Source organism: Delphinapterus leucas, chromosome 13, assembly GCF_059928025.1.
Source record: "Delphinapterus leucas isolate spDelLeu-1000000601 "Yukka" chromosome 13, BTC_Dleu_Yukka2, whole genome shotgun sequence".
In the NCBI taxonomy this organism is placed as follows: Eukaryota; Metazoa; Chordata; class Mammalia; order Artiodactyla; family Monodontidae; genus Delphinapterus; species Delphinapterus leucas.
Genome location: NC_143141.1, coordinates 63370223 through 63394787, shown reverse-complemented (window position 1 = coordinate 63394787; position 24565 = coordinate 63370223). Strand labels below are relative to the sequence as shown.

Below are 24565 nucleotides of genomic sequence, written 5' to 3'. Positions count from 1 at the left end.
CGAAGACCCAGTGCAGCCAAAAAAAAAAAAAGATACTGTACTACTGTACTCTATACAGTACTGTACTGTAAAGTACACAAAAGCACAACTACTTGTAGAGGATGCACACGTGACGATGTTCACCAGACACATGAGCTAACTTATGTGATTGGACATGCAAACACATGTTCACATCTTTGAAACTTCACAACTTAAAGGTTCATATGTAGGGGACTTACTGTAGACAGAAGATCAATAAAGAAATAGAAGACTTGAAACAGTATAAACCAACTAGACCTAAGAGACATCTATAGAACACTCTACCCAATAAAAATATACATTTTCCTTATGTGTATAAGGAAACTTTTCCAGGACAGACTATATGTTAGGCTATAAAAAAAAAAAACTCAATAAATTTTAAAAGACAGAAATGATACAAAGTATGTTTTGCAACCACAGTGGAATGAAATCTGAAATCAAAAGCAGGGAAATACCTGGAAAATTCACAAACATGTAGAAATTAAACTAGGTCTCTTGATAGTCCTTTCTTCAAAATCCTTCATAATTATTCATATTTATTGTTTCTTTTATGTTTATCTTCCCACCTCCCCAAAAGCTCTCTGAAGGCAAGGATTATGTCTATTTTGATTACCAATGTACCTCTAAGACAATGTCTGGCATATAGAAGAAATTCAATATGTATTTGAAGAATGGCTGAAGGTTGAATAAATGACTGATGTGAGAATGGAGATTCATTCATTTATTTATTCATTCCACAAATATTTATTAAGCACTTATTATGTGCCAAGTCCTAGGGATATAACAGCAAAGACAACAAAAATTCCTGCCTCATGAAGCTTATCTTCTACAGAGTAAGACAGACAATAACTAAATACATAATATCAGTTAAGTGCTATGAAGAAAATAAAAAACTCTGAGGGTGCTATTTTAGATAGAGCGGTTGAGTTAGAGTGGTCATCTTTCTGAGGTCATATTGAGCAGACACCTGAACATTCAGAAAATGAGTCATGAAATATTTGTGAAAAGTACATTGTAAGCAGAAGCAATAGTAGGTGAAAAGGCGCCAAGTCCAGAACATCTTCAATGCACTGGGCTGGATGAAGAGTAAGGAGTCTGGTGGGTCTGCAATATAGTGAGCAAACGAGATGAGGTCAGAAAGTAGACGGCCATGTAGGTCCTGGGAAGAACTTTGAATTTTATTCTAAATATAATAGAAAGTCACTAGAGAGCAGAAGCAAAAGCTTGGTACGACTGACTTAGGTTTTAAAACAATTACTCTAAAAAGGGAACCCTCCTACACTGTTGGTGGGAATGTAAATTGGTAGAGCCACTATGGAGAACAGCATGGAGGTTCCTTAAAAAACTAAAAATAGAGCTACCATATGATCCCACAATCCCACTCCTGGGCATATATCCATAGAAAAACATGGTTAGAAAGGATACAGGCACCCCAATGTTCACTGCAGCACTGTTTACAATAGCCAAGACATGAAAGCAACTTAAATGTCTATCGACAGATGAATGGATAAAGAAGATGTGGTACACATATATAATGGAATATTACTCAGCCATTAAAAAGAATGAAATAATGTAGGGGACTCCCCTGGTGGTCCAGTGGTTAAGACTCCATGCTCCTAACACAGGGGGCCCGAGTTCGATCTCTGGTCAGGGAACTACATCCTGCATGCTGCAACTAAGAGCCCACATGCTGCAACTAAAAGAGCCCACATGTCACAGCTAAAAATCCCACATGCCGCAACTAAAGATCCCACATGCTGCAACGAAGACCCCATGTGCTACAACTAAGACCCGGCACAGCAAAATAAATAAATAAATAAATATTTAAAAAGAAAGAAAGAAAGAATGAAATAATGCCATTTGCAGCAACATGGATGGACCTGGAGATTATCATACTAAGTGAAGTAAGTCAGACAGAGAAAGACAAATATATGATATGGCTTATATGCGGAATCTTAAAAAAAAAAGATACAAATGAACTTATTTACAAAACAGAAACAGACTCACAGACTTAGAGAACATCGCAGACTTAGAGAACAAACTTACGGTTACCAGGAGGGAAGGGTCGGGGGGAGGGATAGACTGGGAGCTTGGGATTGACATATACACACTGCTATATTTAAAATAGATAACCAGGGACTTCCCGGCGGTCCAGTGGTTGAGACTTCACCTTCCAATGCAGGGGGTGTGGGTTCAATCCCTGGTTGGGGAGCTAAGATCTCACATGCCTCTCAGCCAAAAAACCAAAACATAAAACAGAAGCGATATTGTAACAAATTCAATAAAGACTTTAAAAATGGTCCGTATCAATAAAATCTTTAAAAAATAAAATAAGATAAAATAGGAAACCAACAAGGACTTACTGTATAGCACAGAGAACTCTGCTCAATATTCTGTAATAACCTAAATGGGAAAAGAATTTGAAAAAGAATAGATACATGCATATATATATATAACTGAATCACTTTGCTGTACACCTGAAACTAACACAACATCAAATATATTTGTCAATCAAATATACTCCAATAGAAAATAAAAATTTTTTTAAAATTCAGATTAAAATTATCTAGAAAAAAAAAAATCACTCTAGCTGTTTTGTGAAGAATAAAAAGTCTTTAGGGAGGTGAGGAGAACCAGGAGGCCAGTTAGAAACTACTGCAGTTGTTCAGTCTGGAGATAAAAAACAAAACAAAACAAACAAAAAAACCACAGTGAGATGGACTAGGGTGGGAGCAAGTGGAGCTGAAAAGTGGCCATAGATTCTCAATGTATTTTAACAGTAGATCAATTAGATGCAAGGTATGAGAAAGAAGTGTCTAGAATTACTGTAAGATTTTAGGGCCTAGATTAACTAGGTGAATAGGGGTCCTGTGCTCAGCCATGTGATCAAAATGGGAATAGTGGGGAGGAAAAGATATGGGGAGTGTCACAAGTTCAGAATGAATGTTACATTTGAGATGTCTTCTAGATATTCAAATGGAGATATGTAGAAGGTATTAATAGTTGGAAATACAAGTCTGCATTGAGGGGAAAGGTAAGATTTTTCATTTACTTCTCTAAAACTCCTATAAGTTAAATATTATTTTCTATATTTTATAGCAGAGGAAACTAGAGAACAGATATATTACATGACTTGCCTAATGTCACCAACTATAGAAGCAAAGTCTGGAGCCAGGGTTTGAAACAATCCATTCAACTCCAAAGATGAAATTCTTTCCCCCATATTTCCCTCTTACCCCCCAAACATGTACTTTGTATCTTCAATTCAAAACTTAGTGTTGGGACTTCCCTGGTGGTCCAGTGATTAAGAATCCACCTTCCAGTGCAGGGCACGCGGGTTCGATCCCTGATCAGGGAACTAAGATCCCACATGCCACGGGGCAACTAAGCCCACGTGCCACAACTACTGACCCCGCGCACTGCAATGAAATATCCCGCGTGCCACAACTAAGACCCGACGCAGCTAAATAAATAAATAAATAAAACAAGAAAACAAAACAAAAAAACAAAACTTACTGTTAAGCCAGCCCCCCCCCTTGATTTATGCCTGGGTCTTAATTTGTAAAGGTGACTGAGTGCTGACACAGAGAGATCAATACCACTGAAAGAAAAGTTTGTTACTTACAACTCCCCTAGAAAGGAGAGGCATGCCATGCCACGGTGGGCCACAGGGGGAAGCACCAGTGTCAGGCAGAAAGGAACAAGAGTGAGGCATAGGCTGTAGCCTTTCTTGGGTTTTCCACGGGAAAGGCGAGGCAGGGCAGGGTAATCAGTTTAGGATTGGCTCGTTTGAGTAATTCCCACAGACGCTGAGGCATAGGGTACCTGGCCCCAGACTGATTTAGGGCAGGGGAACTACTAGCTTGGCGGTTAGACAAAGGAGGTGGTTGGAAGTAAGGATGCAGGACTGGTTGTTTTGCATATGAAAGGCGCGTTCACAGGTTAATTGTTAATTAGCTAGCCCTGGGAATGGCAGTTTCTTCCCGGCCAGGTAGGCCCACAAGACGCCAAAATCTGGGAAGATTCCAACAGTCTTTGCTCACCGTGGACACAGGAATCTAAGTTTGGCTGGAAGAGTATCCTTTGTTTAACATCCAAGTTTGGCTCCCAGGAACAGAATCACCAAGCTGAGCGCTGAAAACTGACCACAAACCATTCCCCTCCCAGGCAAATCTCTGACTCACCCCATATATCCAGCTCCTTGCAGATACCCAGACCTGGTACCTTTCTTCCAGCATACATCGCAGCAAATCCTCTCCCCAAATAGCCACCCAGTGGAGATGGAGACAGAGACAGGAAACGAAACCTGAGCCCCTCCAATCCCACCCTTTATCCGGCTCCGAGCCTGAATTCAGCTCCCCCCGCCTCCAGCCTGAGCGTGGACAGCCTCAGCTGCCGACCCCCGCCAGGCCCGGTCTCAGGGCCTGGGATCCTAATGCCCCAGACTCACCGGCCCCTGCCAGACAGGCTGTATCCCACCGGGCCGGGAGGCGCCTCAGACCCTGACCACTCCGGGATAGGGAGTTGGTAGAAGGGTCCGCACACTGACTACTGGGGCGACGCGCAGACCACGCACACGGAAATACATCCCTCATACGCGGCAGGGGAGGCCGCCCCGGGCTCGCAGCGCTGCTTCCCGTGGCGTCTGTTAGGACGCGGCGCCCACCGGGATCTCACCTGGAGCAGCTCCGCAGCGGCCCAGCTGCAGCGGCCCAGCCCTGGCGCCTTCTGATTCGCTCAACCTCGGGCCTTTGCCTATTCGCTTCCGGGTGAGAGGTGCCTGGTCGCCCTAGCAACCAAGTCGCAGTCTGCGCTGAGCTACTGTTTCCTTCCCTCCAGGCCACAGAGCTGGCGGCCCAGGGGGAATCGCAGAGTTCAGAAAATCTCTCCAGCACCCCTGTGTCAAGTGAGTGTCCCATCCTCCCAACGCCCCTTTAAGTAGAGCTCGCACTGAGCCGGAGCTCGGCCCCTGGCAACTCCGGTACAGGTGTAACATGTTTCCTGAGCGTGGTGGGATGGGGGCGCGGAGAACCCGTGCTGTGGGAATCTGGAGACCTGGATTCTAGCTCTCATTCGGCCATCGATTCGCTGTTGTGACACCTTAGGGAAGTGCCAACGTCTCTGGTTTCAGTTTCCTCTCTGTTGCCAGTCTCGATCTCTTAGGTTCCCTCCCTCTAGCTCTAACAGTCCAAAGTTTCGGATGTGGAACCATTTAAGGGCAATTGAAATAGTTCGGTTTCTTGTATGATCACGTTTAGTGCTCTGCTTAGTAAGCCTTTAACGATTGCTTCCCAAGTGCCACTCATTCACTAAACTTTCAGTTCCTACCAGTAAGTACTAAGCACTGAGCTGGACACTAGGGTGGGAAAAGAGATTTAACTAATCCGTGATCCTGACCCAGAGAAGTGGAGTGTGAGAAGGGATTCTGGCACAAAAGCGTAATTTTAATAGGGCCCTAAGTACTACATTAGGGATAGACCTCCTGGGGGCTCCTGGAGGAGTCTGGGGGTGAGGGGAGATATGAAAGGCCTTGTCAGGTGATATCTGTTTTCCTTTATGCCTCTTTCTGGGAAAAATTTTCAACCTTGTGTTCCAGTTCACTAATTTACTTTTCAACGGTATTCATTCTGCTATTCAGCCCTTCTAAAGAGGTTTATTTCAACAATTACATTATTCATTTCCTAGATTGCTAATTATTTTTTCACAAGCATCTGCTCCTGTCTCAAGGCTGCTATACCCTCCCTTTCTCTCTGATGATGTTTAAGTCTTCTGCCTATTGTGTTATTAACTCTGTTTCCTCAGAGGGGATGAGCTTCCAGCCTTTCTCAACTGGCACTCATTAATTTTTCAATTAAAAAGATCAGTTCTCTTGTCCCATCCACAGAGATTCTGATTCAGCAGTGTGGAAGGGCGTAGGAACTTGTAAAGCATCCCAGATGATTCTAATGGATGGCCACACTTTGAGTAACATTCTAGTAGACTATTGTCCTAGAAGTTATAGTTTACTTATCTTCACATACGTTTTCTTCAGTATTGGCAAAAATTAGTTTCTAACGTTTTAGTCCACTAAATGTCCCAGGGCCCTGAGGCATCGATTCCACCCCTCCTCCACCCCCTAGGCCTGCGGTTGTCTTTGTCCCTTTTTCACCTGGTCTCCATTCCAATATCATTCTGTTTGGACCCCACTCCCTCCCCCACCCCTTCTCACTTACTATCTTTCTTTATTTTCTATTTCCTTCCACTGCCAAAGCAGAGATTGCTCACTCTACCTTACCTCTGTGGGACAATCAATAGATCATATACCCAAGAGAAATAAAAATATATGTCCACACAAAAAATTATACATGAATGTTCATAGCATTATTCATAACAGCCAAAACTCAAACAACCCAACTGGCCATCAACTGATGAACAGATAAACAAAATGTGTTATTTTTGTAGCATGGACTATTCAGCAATGAAAAGTGGTGAAATACTGATACATGCTACAACATGGATGAACCTTGAAGCTAAGTAAAAGAAGCTAATCACAAAGGACCACATATTGTATGATTCCATTTCTATGAACTGTCTAGAATACACCAGTACCTAGAGACAGAGAGTAGATTAGTGGTTGCCAGGGGTTGGGTGAGTTTTAGGGTAATGGAGAGTAACTGCTAATATGTACAGGATTTCTTTGGGGGGTGATTAAAATATTGAAAAATTAGATTGTGGTGACAGTTACACAACTCTGAGTATGCTAAAAAATGAATTTTGTATACTTTTAAAGGGTAACTTTGGTGGTATGTGAATTATATATTGATAAAGCTGTTATAATAAACAAGTAAAAACTGATCATCTAGACAAAATCATTTATTTCCCCAGGACCCTACACTAGACTATGGAAATGCCAAGTAATCATGATATACTTGTGATCATATGACGTGAGTCTATTTGGTTGGCTCTTAAAGCAAATATGTTATAGGTCTTATGATGTAAAGATATTTAAGCTCATGTGACTTTTCTGAAATCTTTTAAAACAGCTCCAGAAGTATTTAAGATAAACTTTATATTTCCAAATGGAGACAAGTATGGTAAGCATACATTTCAATTACTTTTTTCTATAGACTAAAATTAAGTAGATTAAGGGTACAAAACTGAGACTGTTACACTTTATAAAACTACTACTGAGATATTAACTCCATTAAATAAAATAACATAGAAATACTAATGGAGGAACAGATTTTAAATCTAAACTCCAATGTTAAGTATAGACAGTGTGCCTTGGAAAGCTATGGGGAGGGCCATAGCCATATGTCAATCTTCTGGGCCCTTGAGTGTCAATGATTACAAGACCTTGGTCCACAGAGCTCCTCATCTCTGGTCTCATCAGTTTCAGTGCTAGGAAGCCAAAGAGACCCATAGGGGATGCAGTTCTGATTAAGCCTGAACATAGATATTTTATTACTTAGTCAAACAGGGTTCCCTTTTATAATCTTCAGTATTTCTCTCTTGTTTAGATGGGGATTGTACAAGAACATCTTCTGGAATATTTGAGAGAAATGGCATAGGTATTCATACCACTCCTAATGGGATTGTCTACACAGGAAGCTGGAAAGATGACAAGGTATTATTGTTGTTTTGAGCATTGACAGTGGCTAAGTAACTCTATTGGTTAAATGATTCCAGGCATTTCACCATTAATCAAAAAACACATATGAGTAGACCATGCAATAAAAATAAAAAATGATTATATTTAACATATATGAACATAAGAATAGTATTAAACTCATGCAGAGAGCTAATTATCATCATTATCATCTTTCTTATTTCCTATTCATTGAGCAAAGTGAACTCATTACATAGTTTTCTCATTGAATCCTCATAGCAGCCTCATGAGTCAGATACCATTAATGTTCCTATTTTACAATTGAGGGAAATCAGGCTCAGATTTCTTGCCCAGCTAGTAAGTGATGAAACAAAAATGTGTTCTCAGGTCTGCCTGAATACAAATTTTTGTTCTTAACAACTTCTTTGTGCCATTTCTGGGCTAACTAAACTGATTGTCCTTTAAGCTTTTTGATATAGTCAAGGTATCTTGAGGACTCCTGTTATTATCATCATGGACCCCCAAGATGTTCAAGTGCCCCAGATCAGAAACATTGACTTGGTGAGCTTCACAGAAAGATACATACAAAGGACTGTGATAAAATGTTATCTTATTTTTGTGAAAATAAAGGATGATACAATGATAGATTAAATAATAACAAAGTAGATGATAGACATATGTGTACATTTTTGAAATGTTCTAGGGAACTGAAGATTAGTTACTGAGGTAATTTCCTTTGTTACAAACAGATGAATGGTTTTGGAAGACTTGAGCATTTTTCAGGAGCAGTATATGAAGGAAACTTTAAGGACAATATGTTTCATGGACTGGGTACTTATACATTCCCAACTGGGGCAAAGTACACTGGAAATTTCAATGAAAATAGGTAAGTTTAAAATAAAATGTCATTGTAGTTCTAAAAGAGTCTTTTCAGGCACATTTGCTTAAAAACTTAGTTAATGCTAAATTTCTTTTGTAATGTATTTAGTTAAAATATATTTATAATATATTTTGGAAAATTTGGGTTATATGTTGGGGAAAAAAATGTTATAAGAGAGGCTAAGGCCATCATGAGCCTCCAAAAGAAAATATCATTCTTGGTGATAATCTATTAGACTTTTCATTTATTTCCTCTTGACTTCTGTTCCTATAGAACTTTTTGCAGTCGGAAATGGAAAGCTTGTTGCAATTATTGAGAATATTTAGGCCAAAAATTATTTTCACTTGAAATATCTTGATAAACTTTTGTTTTTAGTTTTAAATTTTATTTTTTCTTCCAGTTTGAGATATAATTGGCATACACTGCTGTATAAATTCAAGGTATACAGCATAATGATTCGACTTACATACATCATGAAGTGATTACCACAATAAATTTAGTGAACATTCATCATCTCACAATGACACAAAATAAAAGAAAAAAATATTTTTCCTTGTGATGAGAACTAAGGATTTTCCCTCTTAACAGCTTTTACATATAACATACAGCAGTGTTAATTATATTTATCATGTTGTACATCACATCCCTAGTACTTTATTTATCTTGTAACTGGAAGTTTGTACCTTTTGACCACCTTCCTCCAAATCCCTACCCCTACCCTCCACCATGTATCTTCCCAAGCTTAATCCTCACACCAAATACCATGCCGTGTCATCCAGAAGTTCATGGTTCATTTATAACTACCCCTTTATTATTTCCAGAATTGAAAATGCAACCTAATTGCTATGAAGTGGTTGATACATACTGAGGAGGGTAGAAAGTGTTCACCTATTCTGATGCCAAGTCTGTGATGACAACATGTAAACTTTTCCCACTGATGTTAATAAAGGGAGAAAACTCTAACCCATGGGATAAAGGTCTGTTTGGTTATGTGAAGTGCATTTTCACCACTCTGAAGAGTCCAGAAAACACCAGCATAGAGCATAGCACCTCAAACATAGTTGAAGGTCAATAAACATTGGTTGAATAAATGAATGAACTAATTAAGCCAGATAACCAATATAACCTTTTCACTTTTTTGACTGTTTTGGTCTAAACTAAGCATATGTAATCCTAAAATCTTAGACACCAAAATTTGTATAATGACAATATTTGTTTGGAATAGTAATTTCTTTTTTTGTTTGTAGGATGTGAAAGCAGGATGTCAGGTTTTAGAACAAAACTTGATAATGGAAAGATATAATTCTTCAGACATAGTATATAATATACTGGACAATCATATCTGGACTGTAAATTTTTGGTCTTGGTTAATGAACACACTTATTTTTTACTATTACAGGGTGGAAGGTGAAGGACAATATACTGATATCCACGGACTAGAATGGTGTGGTAACTTTCATTTCACAGCTGCTCCAGGCCTGAGGCTAAAGCTCCACATGTAGATATTCTGCATTGAAGTTTTAATGTGGTAATTGCAGCTTTTAGTTGTAAGGAAAACAACTAAATGTCATCTGCAGTAACTTCATACACTACCTATATATTGTAATTTTGCCAATAAAACCATCACTCATTTATGCTTTTTTGAACTTTCTTTTGATCATCTTATAATTAGTTTAAAATAAATTATGTAGGGACTGCCCTGGCGGTCCAGTGGTTAAGACTCCGTGCTTCCACTGCAGGGGGCACAGGTTCAATACCTGGTCCGGGAACTAAGATCCTGCATGCCACACAGTGTGGCCAAAAAAGGGGGGGGAAAAAAAAAGAAAGAAAAGAAATTAATGTGATTCAATAGAGAGTTTGCTCATTTTAAGAAAAACTATGCAGATCTTGACAAAGTCAATTTCCAATCCTGTGCCTGAGTTTTGTCATCTTTAAAAAGTGTATCTGGGCTTCCCTAGTGGTGCAGTGGTTAAGAATCCACCTGCCAACGCAAGGAACAAGGGTTTGAGCCCTGGTCTGGGAAAATCCCACATGCCGCGGAGCAGCTAAGCTCGTGCACCCCAACTACTGAGCCTGTGCTCTAGAGCCCGTGAGCCACAACTACTGAAGCCCGCGCGCCTAGAGCCCGTGCTCCGCAGCAAGAGAAGCCACTGCGATGAGAAGCCCGTGCACCGCAACGAAGAGTAACCCCCGCTCCCTCAACTAGAGAAAGCCCACGCGCAGCAATGAAGACCCAACGCAGCCAAAAATAAAATAAATGTATATATATATATATATATATATATATATATATATATATATAAAGTAGAGCTTCCCTGGTGGCGCAGTGGTTGAGAGTCCAACTGCCGATGCAGGGGACACAGGTTCGTGCCCCGGTCCAGGAAGATCCCACATGCCGTGGAGCGGCTAGGCCCGTGAACCACGGCCGCTGAGCCTGCTCATCTGGAGCCTGTGCTCCACAATGGGAGAGGCCACAACAGTGAGAGGCCTGCGTACCGAGAAAAAAAAAAAAAAAAAAAAGTATATCTGTGTGTTAAAGGAAACTATCAAGAAAATGAAAGAACAATCCACAGAATAGGAGAAAACATTTGCAAATCATATCTGGTAAAGGTTTAGTTTTCAGTATACAGAACTCATATATAAATATATATAAATAAAAAGACAACCTAGTTTAAATATGGACAAAGGATTTGCATAGACATTTCTTCAGAGAAGATATACAAATGTCTGATAAGCAAACGAAAGATGTTCAACATTATTACTCTTTAGGGAAATGCAAATTAAACCCACAATAAGATACCACTTCCCAGGACTTCCCTGGTGGCGTAGTGGTTAAGACTCCGTGCTCCAAATGCAGGGGGCTTGGGTTCGATCCCTGGTCAGAGAACTAGATCCCATGTGCATGCTGCAACTAAGAGTTCACATGGCACAACAAAGGAGCCTGCCTACCACAACTAAGGAGCCCATGTGCCACAACTAAGGAGCCTGCCTGCCACAACTAAGACCTGGCACAACCAAATAAATAAATATTAAAAAAAATACCACTTCCCAATCTCTAGGATGGCTATATTTAAAAAGACATAATAACAGAGATTGGCAAGGATGTGGAGAAATTGGAAACCCCAAATATTTCTGGTGGGAATGAAAAATGGTACAGCCGCTGAGGAAAACAGTTTCTCAAAAAGTTGACATAGGACTTCCCTGGTGGCGCAGTGGTTAAGAATCCGCCTGCCAATGCAGCGGACACAGGTTCAAGCCCTGGTCCGGGAAGATCCCACATGCCGCGGAGCAACAAAGCCCGGGCACCACAACTACTGAGCCTGCGCTCTAGAGCCCGTGAGCCACAACTACTGAAGCCTGCGTGCCACAACTACTGAAGCCTGCGTGCCGAGAGCCCATGCTCTGCAACAAGAGAAGCCACCACGATGTGAAGCCCACACGCTGCAACGAAGAGTAGCCCCCGCTCACCGCAACCAGAGAAAGCCCGTGTGCAGCAACAAAGACCCAACGCAGCAATAATAAAATATAAAATGAATAAATAAATCTTCAAAGAAAAAAAAATTGACATATAATTACCATATGTCCCAGCAATTCCTAAGTATGCACCCAAGAAAATTGACTTGTATACAAATGTTTAGAACAGCACTATTCATACCAGCCCAATACTGAAAACCCAGATGTCCATCGACTGATGAATGGATAAATAAAATGTGATATATCTGTACAATGGAATGTTATTCAGCCATAAAAAGGAATGAAGTATTGACACATGCTCTAACATAAATCAACCTTGAAAACATTGTACTAAGTGAAAGGAGCCAGTCACAAAAGGCTACATATTATACGGCCTTTTATGTGAAATGTCCAGAACAGGCAAATCCATAGAGGCAGGAAGTAGATTAGTGGTTGCCAGGGAGGAGGAGTTCAGAGGCATGGGGCTTCTCTTTGGGGTGATGCAAACGTTCTAGAATTAGTGGTTGCACAACTTGTGAACATGAAAAACCACTGCACTGTTCATATTAAAAGGGCAAATTTTATGTATGTTATGTGTAGGGGAGCAAAATTTGCCACCCCAAAATGTGTCTCTCTGGCATGAGGATTAATTTAGGGAGATTATTTTTAAGAAACAGAAGACTCCTGAAGTCTTTCTTTTTACCTCTGCCCTGAGCTGCCTAAAGAGTTTTGATAAAGGACCTCTTCCCAGAATAGAGGTATCTGCAAACAATTTAGGCTAGGTGTGGCCGGGGAAGCTGAGCAGGGCCTAGAGATCAGAGTCCACTCTGTAGCATTGCCTCTGCAGGGCCCAACAAACAGTTGATTACCAAGAGTTTGCATTTGCGTTTCCATCTCCACTTGAACTACCCTCCTTTGAAGTCCCAAACCACTACCCTCAACATCCTCTTTTGTCTTTAGCTGATACGGTTTTTAAGAGAGGGCTTTGGCCATTTTAGTGAGCTGTTCAGTTTTCCTGATTCCCTCCCACATTATTAAACTTTTGTTTGACTTTCTCCTGTTAATCTGTCTCATGTCAAATTCATTGTAATTCTTAGACCAGCCAGAAGAATCTAGAAGGGTAGAGGAAAATTTCTCTCTGACATAGGTGAGTTATACCTCAATTTTTAAAAAGTAGATCAGTGTGTGCTCATATATTCTATGCCTAAAAAGCTTCTTTACCTTTTAGATAACATAATTTTGAAATTACCAAAGCAGTACATGACAGCTACATATTAAAATTACAATAAAGACCCTAGTGTTTTTACTGAAACTATTTCTCCAAAACTGACCCCCCACAAGATGGTGCATGTAATAGATAACTTCCATATTATGTAATATTTCTTCCCTCAAAATCTTGTGAAAATTTGTATTTCTCAATATATCATTGCTAAATCCTTTTTTATTTTTTGTTGTACTACTATAAATTTGGGTTGAGATGTCTTTTAAAATGTTGAAATTAAAATGGTATTTTTTATAGCTTCTCATGATAATAACTTTGTATTTAATTTCAAAAGATCCTATTTATAAGTGTTCAAAGATACATTTTAACAATTAGACATTTTGGATATGTTGCTTAGCATTAACTGGTATGGCTTTAGAATTAAATACTTTTATTGTACTGGAATTTATAAGGAGATAAATACTGGGCAAGTTAAGGTAAGGTGAGAGGATGTTTTCAGAGACCAGGACATATAATGCAAATTCAAAACTTCTGGAAAATATAGAAATATCTGCTTTACTGAAAACTAAATTTTCCCCAATATTTTTCTTCAAATTATTTAAGGTAGCAAGATATATACTTTGCTTTTAAACTATTTAACTTTTATTGATATATAAGTAACTTTTCAATGCTCAAGTCTCCAGTTTTCTAAGATACTAAAGTCATTCCTCTTAAACAGTTTTCTTTCTTTTACTCCTTGAAACTAAATGCAGTTCAGTTATTTGATTAGTTGATGCTAGAATTTGACCTGGAGCTTATATAATTAGAAGAGACACTAGTTTTCCTCATTTAAAAGCCTAGTTAGCATATGACAGTCTCGTTTCCGGGGAAGTCAAACCTCTACTGCTTCTTTTTATAACATTTAAGTTAATTCAGAATCCAGATAAGCCTTGATCTGAGGACGATATAACCACAGCAAGCAACATGGGGTAAGTATGTGCTCTTATGTACTTTGAGAGGCATTGAGAGGGCAAATATTTTCATAAGAGAAGAAATCCCATAAATCCTTACTAACTTAGATTCAAAATATGCTAACTTTTATTTAAGGAAATCATTTAAAGAAATTACTTTTTATTCAAAGTTAAAACAATTTGTAAAATATTCATTCATTTTCTTGCTTAATTTTTGTATGATGTCATAATCTGTCTTTAAATGTTGTTAACTAATGAAACATTTAGACTGAAGAGTTTTGCCTATTTACATATTTAGTTGAATCTGAATTAAAATTTGAGAGTAATCTTAAAGAAAGGATGACTGAATGCTTGTTTTACATGGCAGATAAACCCAATATGTGTATGCCTCTTCGGGATTAAGAATAAAGAATGGAAAAGATTAGGAATGGAGGGAGGTTAATTTATGACTTTTGTAACACAGAAAAGGGATAGAGGATTCTATCAGAGTTTACTCCTCTATGTACAGAAAACTATGTGCTAATTAGTTACATAGGAACATTAGTGAGAAATCTAAGTCCTTTGCAGGGGTTTTGGGAGCATGATGAGAAGAATTAGGTTTCACTTGAAAGCTTTCTATTCTTAAGTGAGAATAGGAATCCACTATAATTAGTATTTTATATGCTGAAACAATAGTATTCTGAAAAATATAGAAATTTGCCTTTGTATAACCCTTTTGTCCTTTTTATAGCTCCTTTTAATATAAAATTATATTTGTTGCAAATGGTATAGCCATTTAACTAAAGGCACTTCTGAAGGATTTAGCATAAACAATCAGAAGTTCATACTAAAGAAATAACTTTTTTGACACACGTTTCTTCTAGTTTCCATGAATTTAATTAATATCTATGTTTTTGCTAATATCATGGGCTCTGAAATACAATCTAAACCAGCTTGAAACCTCAGAGGCTTTTGAAAGGAAGATGATCATACTGTTGTTAATTTTTAATATAAATATAAAGGTTAATAGATAAGTGCCTTGTACAAATTTCACATACATTTGATTGATTTGATTGGCGACAGAGTTGATGAGACTCCTGGATTCTCTTTATTCCCCTCTTTCCTCTCTTTCTCTCTCTCCCTCTTCCTCCCTCTGCTTTTCTTTAATGACTGGAGCTCACCTTTTTGAGGGTCAAGGGTCACTCTAAGAATTTTTAGAAACCAGCCCACCCTCTCTGCAAAAAAATGTAAAATCACACCAAATTTTGCATATCATTTCAGGAGATTTACAGATGGCCTGACTGTGGACCCCAGGTTAAGGAATTTGATTTTGAATTTTAGGACTGGAGTATAAGTTGCTCAATATTTTTCTTAGCTTTTGAGTTTTTATTAAATGTAAAACTCTTTTAAATTAATAAGTCCTGCTAATCTTCTCTCAGAGACAATGTCGAAGATGCTGATTCTCCCACTGACCAGCTCCCAACACACACACACACACACACACACACACACACACACACACACACACACGCAACTTACATGAGTGAAACACAGTTTAACCGATATCCATAGTTTTGACAATCACATTTCTGCTGTTTGTCTCCAGTGACTTGATTAATCACTTCTGCTTTCAAGAGTGCCAGGAATCACCTTGGGAATCACGGAAGAAAAAAATCCTCATTATTTTATTTCATGTATTGCTCTCAGCGCCCCACATAACATGAACTAAACCATAACTTGCAAAATATTACACAGGACACTATTCTGATTCGTAGGTTCATGATTATTTTGTTGTCAGCTCCTGCCCTTACTGAGAAAAGAGAGATTATTAGGTATTAACACCTACTGAAATCTTCCTCAGTGATGATCAGAAAAATGAAAAGACACAGTGGCAGCTGATTAGATGCTCAAATTTGTCCATTGGGGGAAATCTCTAGAATGTATCCCCTGAGAATGAGGAAGTAGCTGTTTGGGATTTGGGGGAGGGGGTGTTATTTATCTGAAAGCTATTTGAGAACACAATGCCCTTACATGAGTCTGTGCCAGCCCTTTCCATTTTGCAGGGGGCTATGCTGGCGTGGTTTTAGTGAGCGATGAAGAGGCAAACATTAGAAACTTCTTATGCTCTTTAGAAAGCCACCTCCTTCTCTTAAATTTTCACTGGATTCCTTATGGAGTGTGTGTGAGGGGGAAGGGTGAGTAGAGATGGTGCATAAGGGTGGGTAAAGGGATAACTAAGGAGAAGAGAAAGAACGTTACCTTGTGAAATACCCTGCCACCTGCTATTTACCATAACACCTGAGCAAAGGATGAACAATGGGATAGAAGTGATGGTTGCCTTTCTTTCCTGAGATGCTTTTCAATATTCTTTCCCCATCTCCTAGCAGTCAGTCAGTGTACCCCCAATTGATGTCTCGGGAAAATAAATGTTAAGGCTCTGCTAAAATTGTAGAACAAATAAATCCATTATTACAGCATATTCAGCCTCCTTTTAGTTTTCCAGTTTATGTAACCGTAGAGTAATTTTAAAAATTCTTTTATGGATAGATTTTCTACTTCCGGATCAGGGAATTACAGTCTGACTCTTTTTCCTGGGCAAAGCATACATTTAGCTCATGTAGTAACCTTTGAAATATTGCTTCTATCTGTGCCCTCCTTTCCTTTCTAACGGTCGCTTCCCTAATTCAGGCCATCATTACATTTTACATGGATTATTAAAGGTGCCCACTCCCAGCCTCTCTGCAGCTGGTCTTTCCTCTACAGTCACAAGAGTCATCTTCTGACTGAAGACATGTGGTCTGGTTATTCCCTTGCTTAAAATCTTTCAGTGACTCCTTATTCTCTCCACTTCAGAGCAGGCTCCCAAGAAGATATTCACCACCCTTTATCTGTCTCTAATCCACCTGTCTAGCTTTACCTTCTACTCTATCCTTGATGCTGCCTGGGATCCCTAAATCCACTGATGCATTGTAACTGTCTACCTCTGATCCTTTGCTGAGCTTCCCACCCCACCTTTGTTTTTTGGTTTTGTGTTTATTTTTTTTTTTACCATTTCTACATACTGTTCAAAGCCCAGCTCAAATCCTATCTTCTTCATGACATTTTCTCTAATCCCCACAAGTGGAACTCATCTTTTCTCCTCTGAAAGTTTTAGGCACTTTATACTTTTCTTATTGCATTTTTTCTCAATCCATCATATGCTGTAGTTATTTGTGTGTCTCATCTTTCCTACTCTAGACTGTAAGCTCCTGGAAGCCAGAACAACGTCATCTTTATATTTCCTCCCAGGACCCGGCACAATGCCTTTTACATAGTATGTGCTTAATAAATGTCTGCTGAGTTCAAATGAACTCTGCTTTTCCTATAATCCACAAAAAAACTAAAAACTTAATTTTAGCCAAAATTCCCTCTTTCTTCCCCAATAGAGTGGCCCCATTTTCCAAGTTCCTATCTGAGGAGCTCAAATGAGTGTATAATATCTAAAATATGGGTGATGCAAGAGAGAAAAGGTAAAAACAAAGACTGGAGGGCTACACTAGAGGCTTTTGAAGAGTAGAAAATCTACTGTTGATATGTAGAAAGCACACATAGGATCAAAGGAAGTGTAAGAACACTTCTAAGAATTAAAAATGGTTCTTGGTTCGAGACAACTTCCTAGAGGACCAGCATATCATTAAGGTTGGGCTCATTTGTATATATTGGAAAAACCAAAATAATAGTGGCTTACATAAGCTAGAAGGTTATTTCTCTCTTACATTAAAAAAAAAAAAAAAGTCCGTAGGCAATCTAGAGTTATTCAAGCAGTTCCTTGGTGTGAGAGACCAAGGTTCCTTCTACCTTGCTCTTCTGCCATCCTTGGTGTCTCACCTCTTGGTCTAAGAAGGTTGCTAGGACTCCACCTATCTCACTGGTGTTCAGCCAGCAGGAAGGAGGAAAGGGAAGAAAAAGATGTGTTTCCTCTTTTAAGGCAACTTCCCAAAAGTCACTCACACTATTTCTACTTGTAACTCGTGGGTAGAATCTATCTCCATGGTTACACCTACCTGTGAAGGAGAAGGGGGAATATAGTTTTTTAACTGGGTTACTATAAGGAACAGGGAAAATGGATATTGGGTGGTAACTGGCAGTGACTGACAGAGCCAGTAAGGCCATCCATTGATTCTCATATTCCTTTAGGACAAAGAACAGCATTTGCACAAAAAAGAATGTTTTAAGACACATTTTCTGTAAAGTTAAGGGGAAAAAAAGAGCAAGCCAAGCTGGGAATAAACACAGATTCACTTAGGATAAAGGACAGGGACGTGACAAAATGACAAAGGTGACTGAGTAAGCTGTTGGTCCCCCCACTGTCCACTTCTGCATCCTGGCCCCTGACCCTCAGCTTGCATCTCCCTTAATCCTCACTTCTGCACTGTGAGGTGCCTATTATTACTACTGTGCCTATTATACAGATCAAGAAACTGAAAGCCCAGAGATTCAGAGACTTGGCCAAGCTGCCCAAGAGGCTTCAGATAATGAAAAAATAAATAAAACACACAGCTGGCTTGGAAACCGCTGTACTGCTCACAAAACCATATAATTCATAGAGTGTTCTCCAAAAGGATTTGCACTTACTTTTGATTGTGAATCATCTCAATTAGCCCCTACAGAAAAACCTCTTATAAACCTACTTCACTTGTCACTTGATGTAGGTGATTTCATTTAATGTGGGATACTTAGGAAAACCTCTAGATTTTTGGCTTTCATTATTTTTAGGTCAGATGAACTGCTTTGAATTCTTCTGATTCAGCAAAGCCCCCTAAGCCATGTTAGAGTATTCCAGCTATGCTTCTAAATACATAAGAATTTATTTTTATTAGTCACCCCAAAGATACAAATCATTGTGCCTACTCAGCACCAAGTGACTTAAAAACTAAAAGACTAAGAGAAACAAGAACTTTTACATTTTACATTATGTATTTTAACTATTAGAAATTTTAAACAATCAATTGCATATATAATAAAAACTTTTAGTTATGAAATTATAGGAAAAAAAGGATGGTATACATTACAAAATACCTGTCATTATCAATGGCATTTTATTTTTTTATAGAACCTCTAAAGAAATCAGGAAAGCTTCACAAAACATGGTGTGATGTCTACAGGTGGAAACAGGCCATGAGGTGAGTGAAAATTGCAAAGAGCTTATTACTAGTAAGAATACATAAACTGAGAGCCTACTTTAAAACAATGTACTTGTACTTTACTTAGTTTAAACCAGTACTTGTACTTGATTCTTTTTTTTTTTAACATCTTTATTGGAGTATAATTGCTTTACAATGGTGTGTTAGTTTCTGCTTTATAACTGTACTTCATTCTTGAAGTACAAATATTACAAATTGTTTTGAAGAATTTTGTAACCCTTCTTTGTTTAAAAACAAAAGCAAATGGACATACTGTGGGATTCCTTTATTAGTTAGTAGTCAGAGCTAATAGCCACCTAATAAACCAGCCATGTTACATCAAACTTTTACTGCATTTATGTTTACTCACAGTATTGAGACAATAATGACCATGTTTTGAGTTCTATTTTAGATGTCTTTGGGGATTGCAAAAAAACCTTAAGAATGAAAACATTTACTTTACATTCAACTAATATTTACTGAGTTCCTACTTATACTAGGCTTTGCGACATAATAACTATGTGCGATTGGTAAGTCTTAACCTCGTTTTACAGTTGAAGTAGGTTTATGAAGATTAAGTAAGGTTCCAGGCTCACAAAACTAAATAAGTCACAGAGCTGGAATTTGAAGCTAGATGTTTAATGCACTTAAGAGAAAAGTCCCATAGTTCAAAGCAATATTTTTAAATTTCAAATCTAAAAAGTGCACATTATAAAACAAACACTTGTTCAAGACAGAAGAGTGTAAGTAAAATGTTTAAGCCCATCCCTCCCCTACCCCATCCCTCTTTTCAAGCATAACCACTGTTAGTAGTTTGGTATAAACCCTTCCATATCTTTCCTTTTGTCCAATATGCTTTTCATTACATCACACTTCCTGCCTACTTAAAAACATCAATGAATAGAGGAGGTTGAATTTACCATATATCTGTACTAGTATAAATATCTATCTTTAAATAATAACTGAAAAGCTCATTCAGCTAACATTAGGCATCTAACTATCGAGACTCAAAGAACAGAATTCACTCTTTCTTTCCTAGGGACTCATAATCTAGTGCAGTGGTTCTTAATTTGGTTTTGAGAGAGTAAATATGGACTCTTTTGAGACTCTGATGTGAGCTCTGAACCTTCTCCCCAGAAGAAAATAAATCTGTATAAAATTCTGGCTATAATTCAGGGGATTCATGGATACTCTGAGAGTATACGGACCCCTGATCTTGTAGAAGTAAGATTTTTAAATTAGTAATTTAACATAAATACTATAATAGAAGTGTGGACAAGATGCTATGGCAGCACAGAAAAGCAAGGACTTTACTGACACATGTCAAGAAAGGGAAGAGTGATACTTGCACAGAAATCTTGAAAAACACAAGGAGTTTGACAGCTAGCCCAGGGTAGGGGAAGGATGTCCACTGAGGAAACAACATTTATAAATCCTAGAGGCTAGAAAGGACAGGGACCCACAAGACTGTCTTTGTGTTAGGAGCCCAGTATGTATATGAAAGTGACTAAAGAGTTTGCAGAGCTAGGTAGAGGCCAGATCATGAAGGGTTTTGTCCATTGTGTTAGGATGTTTGAACTTTAGGAGTCACTGAAGGATTTTGATCAAGATTTTCATTGGTAGGTAAGAAGTCTACAATTAATGCATGACTAAATAAATGATCATGGGAATACTAATGTGGATGATAGAATAAGATATAAAAAGGAGATAAGACCATTTGATTCAGATTTGTTGGGGGATCACTGATGAAATAATATGCTATTAAAAAGATACGTTGCTAAAATCAAATGGAATTGAGTGGAAGGTCACTGCTTTCACAAAGGAGATTGGGAGACTGAAGCTCTGAGACTGTATTTGTAAGATAAAACTCAAAATTTGGGCAGTACATCTGCCCCCTCACTGCAGTGAGTCCCAGGCACAGTCATGCTAGTGTCAGTCCCTCGGGGTGTCTGTATCACTCCTGGTCTGCCACACCATCTTGCCTTCCACTGTCCTACAGTAACTCCTGATGGACCATTTGGTTTCCTATTGACTTTGCAAAGAGTAGGAAAAGAGAAAGGGTAAAACGGGTAAGGTTATCAAGTTGTTTACACTGAGCCTGTATTGCTTTTATAGTTATTTTTCTAATTTTGTTTTAAAGTAATGTGGTATAAAGCCAGGCTTACAAATAATGTCATAGCTAGTTCATTGCTATTTGTCTGTACTTCACCTGATATACCTACCTAAAAATGCAATATTAGTCTCACCTCCTACTTCTTGGCAGTGACTTCATAAATGAGGTAAGACTATAAAGTCTCAAAGATATTTCCCTTGATAAATATTTATTGTTCAATAAAAATTTTACTTATCAGATGCTACAAAGGCTGTGAAGACTAAACTTGTACATATATTATATATGCTATTTTGTGTGTATGATGTATCATAAGAACTTTTTAAAATACAAGAAGCATTTGGTCTTTGCCGAAGGGTAGTGCTCTGAAAGATTTCTCAGTCTACATGTATAGATAGTGAACTTTTGTTAACAAAAAATTTACAGTTTAGGTGATACAGCGTTGATTTCTCCAGCTTGCCTTTCTAGCTCATTATTTTTTAAAAAATGCATTTCCTTGCTATTAATAAAAATAAATAAGATTCCATGTTGTTTTCTTTTTTCCCCAGATTTATTGAGGTATAATTGACAAATAAAGTTATAAGATATTTAAAGTGTGCAATGTGATGATTTGATATATGTATTCATTGTGAAAGGATTCGCCCCCCCCTTTTTTGGTGGGGACATTTAAGTTCTACTCTTTTAGCAAATGTCAATTATATTTACAATTCAATCTTAACAACTATAGTCACCATGTTATACATTAGATCCTCAGACTTTATTCTTCTTATAACTGAGAGTTTGTACCCTTTTACCAGCCTCTCCGTATTGTTTTCTTTAGGGAAAGAAATCATTAACTATAAACATCCTCTGGAATTTAAATAAATTCAACTCAAATTTGTGTTGAGTGCCCACCACAAAAAGTTCTCAAACTTTTCATATCAGAGGAATGTGAACAAATGATATAAATGTATTTACCTTTAAAACTCAAGCTAATTTTGCATGCCTCTCTATGAACTATCTGAACATTTAAAATATATAATACTGGGCTTCCCTGGTGGCACACTGGTTAGGAATCCACCTGCCAATGCAGGGGACACGGGTTCGAGCCCTAGTCCGGGAAGATCCCACATGCCGCGGAGCAACTAAGCCCATGCGCCACAACTACTGAGCCTGCGCTCTAGAGCCTGCGAGCCACAACTACTGAAGCCCGCGTGCCTAGAGCCCGTGCTCCGCAACAAGAGAAGCCACCGCGATGAGAAGCCTGTGGACCGCAACAAAGAGTAGCCCCCACTTGCCGTAACTAGAGAAAGCCCGTGTGCAGCAACGAAGACCCAACACAGCCAAAAATAAATAAAATAAATTAATTTAAAAAATAAAATAAGATAAAATATATAATACTTTTTAAAATTGCTTACCATTGAGTAAAATTGCTATTATAAAGAGATAATCTATGTTTATCCTGAGGCTTAAAGTCTAGCAGTCTAGTTTGATAAGAACCAGATGCTCACCAGGTGCAATGGATATGAATATGAATAGTCTCTGTCCTGGTGCAGCTTACAGTGTCGTGCGGGACACAGACAGGGCCTGTTGCCTATAAATCCCAACAGAGAGAGACACTAATAATATGGTATGAGAATGTAGTAGAAGAGGGATCAACTAATGATGACTTGGAGGACCAGGGCAGGCTTCATAGAGAAGGAGGGGCTTAAATTGAGCCTTGATGGATAAGAAATAGTCATTAGGTAGGGAAAGATATTTGAGGCATAGAGGATGGAAGGAACAAAGGTACACAGGCAAGGATTTGATGAAATGCATGAACTGTGATTATCTATCTACACATCTGTATCATATATACTAACTGCTATGAAGTTTTATTTGAAATACTATGAAACAGAGAAACAAATCAAGTAAGTTCAGCCAGTCCAGTCATTAGCTGTTACAAGTAGCAAAATCATATCAACTAATGTCTAAGTGGCTACAGGGATATATCGGGAGCCACACTCAGGCATAAAATTAAGGTCCCATAGTCAGAGCTTGATCAAGAGACACGAGGCAGGCTTAAAATCTGACACTCATTCAAACAGATTTTCTTTCATTATTCAACATTTGAATAGAAAAGAGGCTGATTCCTCCACGGAGGTAGAGCAGGAAAGGAGGACTCCCAAGGGCAGTACTCAGTCTCCTGTGCAGGATCAAGAGCGGCTCAACTCTGGCCTCACACTGGCTGCACCACTCGTCAAAAGAAAAATCCTACAAGGAAACCAGACTCACGCTTCTAAGAGGGCTTTCTGGCAACCATTTGTTGCTATTCAAGCCTGCATCTAGGGTGTCCCATCACCCACCCCAAACACACACACATACATACACACCCTCAAGATTCCACACCTCGGGGAATGCAGAGTGAATAAAACATCCAAGCCCTCATGAAGTGGAGATGATGGGCCAAGATGATCAATAAACAGATAAACAGACCATTGTCATTTGGTAGAAAATGCTGTAGGGAAAACTGAAGCAATGGAAAGGAGACAGGCAGTGAAAGCTGAGTCCTGCTCTTACGTGCGTGGTCAGGGAAGGCCCTTTTAATGAGGTGACATTTAAAGAGACCAGGAGCCTTAGAACTTTTTTTGTCCTTAATGTATGATTGTGGGATATTGTAAATTTGACAAAACTTTGAAGTTGTCAAGAGATAGGAGCAAAATGGGCCCTGGTGAAGGTGCGTAAGAGTTTGAGTTTCAACCTCGCTTTTTCCCCTCACATCCTGTGGGTCCCAGGATTTTCACAAATGAGCTTTTCTTGCTTCTGTGATTCTAAATATTCTGTATTAACATTTTAATGACTTTTCAAATGTACAGAATCTACTTATTTATATAATTTTTGCCAATGGGGATTATGGCTATTAAAAGTAAATTCAAAAGGCTATGAAAACTGAATTTACAGGATTTTAAGAAGCAGGATTTTGATTTGCATGTAAACTCTGCATCCAGATTTAGAGTATTTCTCTCCTCAGCTTCACAAGCTACAGGCTAGAGGAAGGACCTAAGTTTAGGAATGTGTGGGAAGGAGTTAAAGATTCAAGGAGCAGGCTGAAAATACTGCTTTCAAAGGTGTGGGTGTGGTTTCATTTTTGTTTTTGTTTTTCCTGGATTCCTAGATCTTGCGTCTACAGGCTCATTTACTGCCTCTCTCATATTTGTTTTGGAGACTAGGAGCATGGATCCCCA

At 38.7% G+C, this 24565-nt stretch overlaps 2 protein-coding genes across 4 annotated transcripts in view; one reads left to right on the top strand and one right to left on the bottom strand.

Annotated features, from left to right (window-relative positions):
* Nucleotides 1-4859, bottom strand: part of DHX57 (DExH-box helicase 57) — a 56868-nt gene extending 52009 nt beyond the window's left edge. The window contains exon 1 of one of the 3 annotated variants that reach the window (XM_022574036.3): nucleotides 4696-4859. The gene's annotated coding sequence lies outside the window, so the exon portion shown is untranslated. Of the gene's footprint in view, nucleotides 1-4468; nucleotides 4671-4695 lie in introns of those variants that run through there. The other 2 variants (XM_022574033.3, XM_022574034.3) reach the window with 2 other exon arrangements.
* On the top strand, nucleotides 4454-10675 carry MORN2 (MORN repeat containing 2). The gene is made up of 5 exons (XM_089922495.1): nucleotides 4454-4541; nucleotides 7008-7091; nucleotides 7518-7624; nucleotides 8356-8492; nucleotides 9886-10675. The coding sequence occupies exons 1-5, from the start codon at nucleotides 4454-4456 to the stop codon at nucleotides 9986-9988; spliced, it is 519 nt and encodes a 172-aa protein (XP_089778621.1). The 3' UTR covers nucleotides 9989-10675.
* The last annotated feature ends 13890 nt before the right edge of the window (nucleotides 10676-24565 follow it).

Bases quoted from the DNA above. Each gene is read 5' to 3' on its own strand.
- MORN2 (XM_089922495.1), top strand. From the start codon at position 4,454: ATGCCCCAGACTCACCGGCCCCTGCCAGACAGGCTGTATCCCACCGGG. The intron at 7,092-7,517 runs GTAAGCATACAT...TCTCTTGTTTAG, and splicing joins TCCAAATGGAGACAAGTATG to ATGGGGATTGTACAAGAACA. The intron at 7,625-8,355 runs GTATTATTGTTG...TGTTACAAACAG, and splicing joins GAAGCTGGAAAGATGACAAG to ATGAATGGTTTTGGAAGACT.